Genomic DNA, 11,890 nt, shown 5'->3' on the forward strand with positions numbered 1-11,890 from the left:
AATAAACTGGGCTTGTACTCGTTAGAGTTTAGAAGAATGAGGGGAGATCTCATTGAGACGTATAAGATGATGAATGGGATGGATAGGATAGAGGTGGAGAGACTCTTCCCGCTCAAAAAAGACAGTAGGACTAGGGGGCACAGCCTCAAGATAAAAGGGGGGCAGTTTAGAACGGAGTTGAGGAGGAACTTCTTCACTCAACGGGTGGTGAATCTCTGGAATTCTCTGCCCGTTGAAGTGGTGGAGGCTGCCTCGCTAAATATTTTTAAGACGCGGGTTGATGGGTTTTTGACAAGAGAGGGGATTAAGGGTTATGGGGAGAGGGCGGGAAAGTGGAACTGAGCAGCGACAGATCAGCCATGATCTTATTGAATGGCGGGGCAGGCTCGAAGGGCTAGATGGCCTACTCCTGCTCCTATTTCTTATGTTCTTATGTTCTTATGTCCTTATGATTGTAGCTTTTGGAGGATCTGGATTGGGTGAGGAACCTGATCTATTGTTCGCTTGGTACCCATTGGAGGGTTTGCATCAGTTTGATTGTCTGTATGATTTCAACATCTGTGAAGTAGGACAGTCCATGTTGGCAGGAAGGTTGGTATATTTTGGGAGGGTTTGTGCTGTTGGAGGGGTGGGTGTGGGGGTATTATGACTCACGGAACTATCGATTGAACATACTCTTTGAACTATTTGTGCTAAATTATGTCAGTTTTAGGAGCATGTTATATGGTTTTTTTCTTGCATTCAATGGAGATGTCTCATCAGCTGGTGGTGTTCAGTTTGCTTAAGAAGCTACATAAGTTGAATTCTGCAAATAAAAACAGTAAAAACAAATTCAGATCAACCACATCACAGAATGTCCACAGTTAAAGGGGATACGGATATCCCTGAGAACATAAGGGTAGCCGGGGTAGGGACATCCTTATTTTTTGAAGAAAGACTATTGATGAAGGACATGATAGAAATGATATGATCTCGAGATGCAACTACTAGTGTTTAAGTGGTCAGTACCCTTAGTAGAGAAATACCACTTCTAATTTTCGAGTAATTCAAAGTGATTTTTTTTTAGCCGTTTGAACTTGGCAATTAAATCTCAAAAATAAATATATCTTGCCACTTGTGTCATATGTCATATGTTTCCATCAACTTTACAGATGTTGCCACATCAATGTCCCCCAGGTGATCCCAAAGGGTATAAATTGAGGCCTTGGGAATGCATTAATTCAGAGATTAACACAAAGGCATTGCGTGCAATAAGAAAGGACACAGACCTTCACAATGAAAACGCTTATACAAATTCAAAACACAGAGAAAATATTCTACACACTTCTTGCCATTATTGGTGTACCTGGTAAGTGACGAGAACCATTAAATTCATATAAATCTGTGATGCAGTTACTCTCGTTTTACTCTCTGGCTGGTAACTTGATATGCTGACGTATTGCACAGCAGTAGACAGTCATCCAATTGATGATATTGTTTCCTGATGAAAAATGTCTTGAATTATCGCTATAGATTTGTTCCATTTCCTCAAATGATAATAAAATTGTTTGTAACTCGCAGAACCCAAATTATCAAGTTCTTGCTTCATGTGGAAGATTATGTAAACTAAATGATATGATCGTGAAGTTTCTCAAGGAAGGCATTAGGTGATGGGACAGTAAAATCACATTTAAGCATCACTTCGTGCTGATTTTTACGGGCTGAGTGTCAGTAACCACAATGGGATACCTAATCCAAGTTATTATTTATTGTTGGAATTTTCTGTGTGTAGAATTGCAGTTTGAGTGAGTCAGTCACCAAAGTGCAACATCTGACCTAAGGAACCTTTGCTTCTGGAAATATCTGTCGGGGTAGAGTTACATTGTTTGTGCAGCACTCACAAGTAGAATAATTGATCCCGGTGGCCTTGCGTTACTGTTAATATCTTTCGGCGCAAATTTCTGTTGTGGGGGTCGATCGTCACTGAAACATTTGACTCCAGTGACAGCGAATGATTGGATCTGTCAATGTAGAATTTTATTGTGTGTGCATCAGTCACAAGTTGAATATTCTACCCCAGTGACAATCCATTACTGGTTGTATATGTGTAGATTTTAATGTATATGGCTTACTAACCGAAATAAAGTTAGTCCGTTTCTTTTTCTTTGAAGTGGTGTTTACATTGAAAAGCGGAAGAATGTTATTGTAGGAAGAAAACGATTTGTAATGAATGCACAAAGCGAAATGTCTCGAAATTCCCACTGAACCCCTCCACTAGAAATTTCTGGTATTTCTGCAGCCGCTCAGGACAATCATGTATCCCTATCCTGACTGTTTTTTTACTATTTTCAACTCACAGTCCTCTGGGAATGAACTTCAGTGATCCGTTTCTAACTAAGAACGTTAATCTGTGTGGCTGTTCCTAACATTTTCGGAATCTGTTTCCTAAACTCATCGATAAAGTTCAGGCACTATTTTTTCCAAAAAAAAAACAAATTATTCTCAACAAAATGCAGCACCTGAAGCTTAACTATAGTAAGATTAGTTTTCTGTTGAAATTTTCACTATAAATGTCTATTAATTATTATTCATGTGTCCACATATGCTGTTTTAATCTTCGTCGCTTTTCGCTTTGCCTTCAGTTTAGGTTCGTCTGTTGATCTCATATGTTTTACATTTTCTAATCCCAAACATTATTTTTAAATCGCGAAACACAGGGACTCAGTACCTGATCCCACTTGAACACAACTTCCCACCTTCCAGAAACCTTGTATATCCGTTAATCGATGCTGACACTTTTTTTTTGTGTTTGTACCCGTTTCCTGTCCATTCTGTTGTTTCCCCCCGAACTCCACTTCTTTATGGTTAGTCACGAGTCTGTTGTGTTGCACCATATCGAAAGCTTTAGAAAATCATGTCCCTTAGCATCTACTGTATAAAAAAAAAGCTTACTTCTTTCTGGAAGGCATCCAAATAATTCAAAACGCATAATTTGTTTTTTGATTCTTTATTACATTGTGTAATTCCAGCAGTGTTTCGTTTAATTTTGACTCTGACTCACTTGTCTTTTTTTCATAACATTTGCACTGTACGAAATTGTTTATATTTCCATTGCTGCCTTCAATGTTTGCCTTTTTAATCCAGGAAAACAAGAACATTAACTGATAATATATAGTTTGGTAATATTTTGACGAATTTTATTGAACAGATAATGCTGTCTTTTATGTTCTACTGTAATCTATTTATTAATATTATTGGATGCAATTCTTTCAACCCAGGTGACTCACTATCTTTTTTAAAGATTCTGTTAAATATTTGTCATAAATATATTGAAGTTTCAGGTTTGGATTTATTCACTATTGTTTGTCAGGTTAGTTCCCCCGACACAACCCCCCCCTCCCCGCCGCCCCCGCAAATGAGTTCACCCCTTTCTTCAGGCTCCGTTTCTTCATTCTCTTCTCCATTCAGTTTCGTCTGCCCGACCAACCTCCTTAATCGTGATGTCACGTTCCAAATGTTCTGCCCCACCCAATTAAGGCAATCACTTCCTAACTGAGCCACTATCAATCCGTTTTTAAACCTCTGATTTTTCAGGTGTATTAAATCATAATGCAAGTTCACTTAATTAAACTGGCAAAATAACTCTGAAAATAATCTCCAAACAATCAATGGCAATTGCAAAATTCAGCGAACTTCACCATCTGATCCAGTACATATTCTACAGTATTTATGCATTTGAGGTTCACCTCAGCAAATCCAATCACCCATTGGTGTCTTTTAAAATTACAGCACATAATTTTAGTAAATTAATGAGGTGCTATATTGTACAACTGAAAGCAGTCATGCCATTTGTTGACATCAGTGTGAGGAAAGAATGAGACTTTTTTTTGGAAACTTAAGTTATTTACCTAGAAATTGTCCCCCAAAATGTCCATGTTCAATCTATTCTTCAATTTATTGAATGAAAACTTGCTACCTGCTACTGTTGACGCTTCACAGTCATACCAAACATCTACCCCTCTTCATAGAGTCACAGGAGTTTACAGCATGGAAACAAGGCCCTTCGGACCAACTTGCCCATGCTATATTTTTTAAACCCTTAAGCTAATCCCAATTGCCCGCATTTACCCATATCACTCTAAACTCATCGTACCCATGTAACTATCTAAGTGCTGTTTAAAAGACAAAATTGTACCCGCCTCTAGTACTACCTCTGGCAGCTTGTTCCAGACATTCACCACCTTCTGTGCAATAAAAAAAAATGCCCGTCTGGACACGTCTGTATCTCTCCCCGCTCACCTTCAACCAATGCCCTCTAGTTTTAGACTCCTCTACCTTTGCCGAAAGGTATTAACTATTTAGCTGATCTGTGCCCTCGTTATTTTATACATTTCTATAAGATTCCCCCTCAGCCTCCTACGCTGCAGAGATAAAAGTCCCACTCTATCAAGCCTCTCCTGATAATTCAAAAATCAAGTCCCGGTAGCATCCCACTCATTTTTTCTGCATTTTTTCTTGTTTAATAATACCCTTTCTATAATAGGGTGACCAGAATTGCACACAGTACGCCAAGTGTGGCCTTACCAATGTCTTGTACAACTTCAACAAAACATTCCAACTCCTGTATTCAATTTTCTGACTGATCAAAGCAAGCATGCTGAATGTCTTCTTCACCACTGTGTCCACCTGCGGCTCCACGTTTAAGGAGTTATGAATATGTACCTCTAGATCTCTTGATCTGTAACTCTCCCCAGCGTCTTACCACTAACTGAGTAAGCCCTACCCTGGTTCAATCTGTGAAAATGCATCACCTCACATTTGTCTAAATTAAACTCAATCTTGCAATCGTCAGTCCAATTGATCAAGATCCCGTTGCAATTGGAGATAATTTTCTTCACTGGCCACTATGCCACAAATTACAGTGTTATCTGAAATCTTACTAACCATTCCCCCCCATATTCTTATCCAAATCATTAATATAAATGGCAAATAACAGTGGACCCAGCACTGATCCCTCAGGCACACCGCTGGTCACAGGCCTCCAGTGTGAAAATCAACTCTCTACAGCCACCTTCTGGCTTCTGTCAAGAAGCCAAGCGTGTATCAATTGAGATACCTCACCTGAATCCCGTGAGATTTAACCAGATGCAACAACCTGCCATGTAGTACCTTGTCAAAAAACTTGCTAAAGTCTATGCAGGCAACATTAACTGCAGTGCCCTCATCTACCTTCTTGCTTAGCCCTTCTAAAAACTCAAACAAATTTGTGAGACATGATATTCCACTCACAAAGCAATGCTGACTATCACTAATCAGTCCTTGTGTCTCTAAATGCCTGAAGATCCTGTCCCTCAAAATACTATCCAACAATTTACCCAGTACAGACGTGAGGCTCACTGGACTGTAGTTCACAGGCTATTCACTGCATCCCTTTTTTAAACAAAGACACAACATTTGCCACTCTCCAATGTCCAGGCACCTTACCCATGATTATCGATAATTCAAATATCTCGGCTAGGGGACCCGCAATTTCCTCCCGATCCTCCCACAAGATCCGGGAGTCCAGGTCCTGGGGATTTATCTATCTTGAGACTTTAAGACTTCCAGCACCACCTTCTCTGTAATATGTACATTCTTCAAGACATCACTATTTATTTCCACAATTCCCTAACATCCATACTCTTCTCAACAGTAAATACTGATGATAAATATTCATTTAAGATCTCACCCATCTCTTGTGGATTTGCACATAGATGACCTTGTTGATCCTTAAGAGGCCCTATTCACTCTCGTTACTCTTTTGCCCATTACGTATTTGTAGGATTGCTTTGGATTCTCCCTTGTCTTACCTGTCAAACCAATCTTGTGTTCCCTTTTTCGACCTCCTGGTTTCTTTCATAAATCGAGTCCTACACCCTTATACTATTCAAGGCATTCACTTGATCCCACCTGCCTATGCATGCCATGTGCCCTTTTCTTCTTCTTGACCAGGACCATAATATCCCCAGTCATTCAGTGTTCTCTACTTCTGCCAGCCTTGCCCTTCACTCTGAGGAATGTGTTTACCCTGAACAGTGGTTAACACACTTTTGAAAGCGTGCCACTTAACCAGACCTCCCTTTGCCTTCCCACAGACTGCCCCCAATTAACTTTTGAAAGTTTGTACCCAAAGCCATCAAAATTGGCCTTGCCCCAATTTAGAATTTTAAATTTTGGGCCTGAATAAATTATTCTCCATAGCTATCCTAAAACCAATAGAATTATGGTCACCGGTCCCAAAGTGATCCAACACTAATACTTCTGTTACCTGTCCTTCTTTATTTCCCAATGGGAGGTCAAGTTTTGTCCTCTCTCTAATTGGGCCATCCACATTCTGAATGAAAAATTCTTCCTGAATATATTCAACAAATTTCTCTCCATCCGACTCTCTAATAGTATGGCTGTCCCAGACAATGTTGAGAAAGTGAAAATCTCCGACTATTAGTACCCTACTTTTCTTGGAGCTATCTGAAATCTCCTTTCACATTTGCTCCTCAATTTCCCACCGACTATTTGGGAGCCTGTAGTGCAACCCTAACAAAATGAATTCTCCCTTCGTATTTCTTAGTTCTGCCCATATAGACTCAATCGACGAACCCTCGGATATATCCCCTCTCAGTACGACAGTGATGCTTTCTTTAATCAAAAGTGCAACCACTAATTCCTCCTCTCGCCCCCTCATGTCATGTCCTTTCAATCCTATCGCATCTGTATCCTGGAACATTGAGCTGCCAGTCTTGTCCCTCCCTCAGCCATGTTTCAGCAATTGCCATCATATCCCAGTCCCACGTACCCATCCATGCCCTGAGTTCATCTGCCTTGCCTGCCAGGCGTCTTCCATTGAAATGAATGCCGTATAATCTGGAGTTCCCTTGCTCTGTGTCTTGCTTTTGTCTGATCTGACGGGTACTAGGATTATTGTCACGGCTACTATTTACGACTTAGTGTGCTCTCTTTAACTTCTGCACTGTCCTCATACGTCTCTTCTGTCTCTCTACTGCTTTGGATCCCACGCTTTTGTCAAACTTGTTTAAACACTCCCGAGAGGTTCTAGCAAATCTCTCCGCCAAGATGTTAGTCCTGCTCCTGTTCAGATGTAACCTACTCCTCTGGAGCAGGTCAGCCCTTCCCTAGAAAATCTAAATTCCTGCCTCCTACACCAGCTCTCAAGCCAGGCATTCATCGGCCTAATCTTCCTATTCATACTCTCACTAGCACGTGACAGCTGTAGTAGTCCAGAAATTGCTACCTTCGAAGCCCTGCACTTTATACTTCTGCCTAACCATCTACATTCACATTTCAGGACCTCAAACCTTTTCTAGCCTATGCCGCTGGTAGCAATATGCACAACGACCTCTGGCTCCTCACTTCCCCTTCCCCATTAAGCATGTCTTGCAATCGTTCAGAGACGTCCTGACCCTGGCAACATGCCATCTTGGATTCTCGATTGCTGCCACAGAACACCTGCTTGCACTTCAACTAGCGAGTCACCGATTACTATTACTTGCTGGCTCTTTGCCCGACTCTGTCCCACAGGAGAATCGGCTGTGGCGTCACAGGCCTTGCTGCTGCTTCTATCACTCCCCTGATAGTCTATCCCCCTTAACGGTGTCCAAAACAATATACCTGTTTGAAACGGGAATAAGTGCACAAGACTCCTGCACTACCTGAATGCCTCTCCTGGTGGTCACTCATCTACCTGTTTGAATCTGTGATGTGGCAACCTCCTTGTAACTAGTGCCTATCACACGTTCTGCCCCCTGTATGCTCCGCAGTGCATCCACCTGCTGCTTCAACCGAACAAGGCAGTTTGTGAGGAGCTGCAACTGATCGTTGGCATTGTTAGTCTCTTTAGCTTCTCCTGTTCCATGTGCCTTCACTCGCAATGACAAAGACACGCAAACAGACATGCTCAGTCACGTCAACCCACTGATTTATTCAGTGACATCGACACAGACACTCACAAATTCACAAATCATTTACACGAACAAAGAGTCACTTACTGAGCTGACTGGCTAACATCCACAGACTGATTCAACTGTATATGCTTACTTACTTTGAATCACACACAATAAAAACACCCAGACACTCACAAAGACTGTTTCTCTTTGTTGTGCTCGATTCCTATCAAAGTCACATTCATACCATCTAAATGTCTCATAGAGACTCGGTAAGGCTCACACACACCAACAATTTGGAGTGAGAGTTGAAACCCAAGTTTCTGATTCAAGGATAATTCAATCTCACTGAGGTGCAGGTGCAGCAGAGTCATAGATCCATACAACCATAGAACATTACAACTCAGAAACAGGCCTTTTGGCCCTTCTTGGCTGTGCCAAATCATTTAGTTTTCCTGCCTAGTCCCACTGGCCTGCACCTGGACCATATCCCTCCAAATGCCTCTTATCCATGTATCCGTCTAAGTTTTTCTTAAATGTTGAAAGTGAACCTGCATTCAATACATTGTCTGGTAGCTCATTCCACACTCCCATCACTTTCTGTGTGAAGAAGCACCCACGCCACGACCAATACTTTCCCCCGTTCACCCTTAACCCATGCCCTCAAGCTTTTTTTTCTAGCCTCAGTGGAGAAAGCCTGCTTGCATTCACTCTATCTTCACCCACAGTAATGTTGTACACCTCTATCAAATCTCCCCTCATTCTTCTATGTTCCAGGGAATAAAGTCCGAACCTACTCAACCTTTCTCTGTAACTCAGTTTCTCAAGTCCCGGCAACATCCTTATAAACCTTCTCTGCACTCTTTCAACCTTAATAATATCCTTCCTGTGATTAGGTGACCAAAACTGCACAATACTCTAAATCTAAATTCAGCCTCATCAGTGTCTTATACATCCCCAAGATAACATTCCACCTCTTATATTCAATATTTTGATTTATAAAGGCCAATGTACCAAAAACACTCTTTACGACCATACATACCTGTGACACCAATATTCCCAGATCCATCTGTTCTAGTGCACTCTTCAGTGTCCTACAATTTACCTTCTATGTGGCAGCTTAGTTTATCCTTCCAAAATGCAATACCTTACACTTGTCTGCATTAAATTCCATCTTTCATTTTTCAGCCCTTTTTTTTCTAGTTGGTCCAAATCCTTCTGCAAGCTTTGAAAACCTTCCTCACTTTCCACTACATCTCCCGTCATTGTATCATCAGCAAATTTGGTGATCCAATTTTCCACATTATCATCCAGATCATTGGTATAGATGGCAAACAACAATGAACTCAGCACTGTTCCCTGTAGCACAACACGAGTTGCAGGCCTTGACTCAAAGAAGCAGTCCTCCACTACCGCTCTCTGGCTTCTTCCGTTAAGCCAATGTCTAATCCAATTTACTACCGCTCCATGTATGCTAGCGACTGAACCTTCCTAACTAACCTCCCATGCGGGACCTTGATAAAGGCCTTACTGAAGTCCACGTAAACAACATCCACTGTCTTCCCTTCATCCACTTTCCTGGCAACTTCTTTGAAAAACTCTAATAGATTGTTGGCCTCAAACTGCCAAATCTGTTCATCTTTCCACAGTTGCAAACAGAACTGTTGAGCTTTTCCAACATCTTCTGTTCGATTTCTCATCGCCAGAATGCACAATGTTTTGTTCTTACTCAACCCATTCACTTTCAGATAGACTCACATACTAACAGAGACTTGCTCACGCACACTCACTCACGCAGTGCGTTTTTCACATTTGTGATTCAGTGAGTCTCTATAATTAGGTGAGCTACATGAGTGTGTGTTTTTCGGTGCATAAGCGAGTATTTGTGAGCGAGTTGGCATAATTAAGTCAAGTTGCATAATTGAGTGAGTGTGTTTTTGCAAGCGAAGATATCTGCACAAGGCAATCATGCTCACTGACACACACAGATTCAATTACTAGCAAACCTCCCAATCAGAATATTTATGCCTTTCCAGTTTAGATGCAACCCTTCTTTCTTGCACAGTTCCTATCTGCCCCTTAAGAGACCCACATAGTCCAGATATCTGAAACCGCCACTCCTACGCCAGCTGTTTAGCACTGTCTTCCTACTTCTTGTCTCACTGGCACGTGGCACAGGGAATAACCCTGAGATTACAACACTAGAGATCCTGCTTTTTAACTTCCTATCTAATTCCATAAACTGCTCCTGCATGACCACATCACTCTTCCCGCCTATTTCACGAGTACCAAAATGAAACCGGGCCTCTGGCTGTTCATTTGAGGGAAAACAAAATCAAGCTGGGTTTGAGATTTTTTCAGAAGAAAATAACATTGGGAAAAAGAAGAAGTAAACGATTCATCCCATTGTTCATCCTCCCACATTCAAACAAAGCATGGATGATCATATTTCTCTTCCACAATTATGCTGCCATCGCCCCATTTCCCTTGCTGCCACTATTATCTAGATATCCACCAGTCTCTGCCTTGAACATAATCGATTATTGAACTTTCACAGTCCTCCAGGGTTGAAAACGCATTCGGTTCACCCTCTCTGAGTGAACAAATTCGTCTTCACCTCAACATTAAATAGCCTCCCCTTTATCCTGTGAGTGAGTTCATGTGACTGTGTGTTCATCCAGGTGTGAGCTGGTCTGCAAACCTATGAGTAATTGAGTCTGTGTGAGCGAGTCTGCCCCACCTGAACTCCTCCTTCCCATGTATCCTATTTAAGTGCTGAAGTCCAGTTAATACTGTCTTGTTCAGGCATGGTCAGCACTTTATCAATTGTTTTTTATCATATTTCCTTCTTTCTCTTTCAGTCAATTTGGTGGGAATTGTGATCCTGTCCCGGGGAAAGTGTGGCCTCTCTATTTGCACCACTCGCTACCTCGTGGCCATGGCAACAGCTGATCTACTGCTCATTATCACTGACGTCATATTCACCCAGATCAATTATTATTACTTTCCAGTGTGTTTCCTGGACATTACACCTGTGTGTAGTGCTAGGTCAGTCTTGATGAATGCAGCCACAGATTGTTCTGTCTGGTTCACCCTCGCTTTCTCATTTGATCGATTTGTTGTCATTCGCTGTCAGAACCTGAAAACAAAATATTGCACCGGGAATACAGCAGCCATGGTTCTTGCAACAACTGGCATATTGTTGTGTGCGAAAAATATTCCCTGGTACTTCACACTAGAAGCCAATGAAATAATTGACAATGTGCCATGGTTCTGCGTTGTGAAATCAAATTATCACACTGATCTCATATGGGTTGGATTTTCCTGGTTTGATAAGGTGTTAACTCCATTGCTCCCATTTGGTTTAATTTTGCTCATTAATACTTTGACAGTCAGACACATTTTGGTAATGAGTCGAATCCGGGAAGGTCTTAAAGGTCAGAGTAAGGGAGAGAATCACAGCGACCCTGAGATAGAGAGCAGAAGGAAGTCAATAATTTTACTTTTCACCATATCTGGGTGCTTCATCCTTCTTTGGTCCGTGTTCGTTATTAAGTTTTTTTATTCAAACATTAAAGGATTAATTTCCCTGACAATTCCAGAATACGTATTTCAGCAAGTCGGAATGATGCTGAGGAATTTAAATTGCTGCACAAACACATTTATTTATGGTGTGACTCAGTCGAAGTTCAGGGAGCAGCTCAAGAAGGCCATGAAATATCCATTTTCATCAATTATTCAATTAGTGAACAAACAAAGCAACTGAGAAGAGCCCACAGGCGGCAAAGTTCCTGAATTGTATAGTGAAGATTGCAATAGAGGTGAGTTGGAGGAATATCTTAGGGTGCTCCAAACAGCTGATGGACAGCTGCATCAGGCATTCATGGATTTTTACCTGATGGCTGAAATCCACCACAGACCATCAGCAAGCTCCCAACTGAGTGTTGATCAGCAAATCAGCGGGGTCAGCCCAT

General features: G+C 41.5%; 1 protein-coding gene across 1 annotated transcript; it reads left to right on the forward strand.

Moving 5' to 3' along the window:
* The first annotated feature begins 1,275 nt into the window (after positions 1-1,275).
* Positions 1,276-11,682, forward strand: LOC145345299 (putative G-protein coupled receptor 139). The gene is made up of 2 exons (XM_080193116.1): positions 1,276-1,348; positions 10,778-11,682. The coding sequence occupies exons 1-2, from the start codon at positions 1,276-1,278 to the stop codon at positions 11,680-11,682; spliced, it is 978 nt and encodes a 325-aa protein (XP_080049242.1).
* The last annotated feature ends 208 nt before the right edge of the window (positions 11,683-11,890 follow it).

This window comes from Carcharhinus amblyrhynchos, chromosome 7 (genome assembly GCF_965287045.1).
Source record: "Carcharhinus amblyrhynchos chromosome 7, sCarAmb.v2.hapA, whole genome shotgun sequence".
Lineage (NCBI taxonomy): Eukaryota > Metazoa > Chordata > Chondrichthyes > Carcharhiniformes > Carcharhinidae > Carcharhinus > Carcharhinus amblyrhynchos.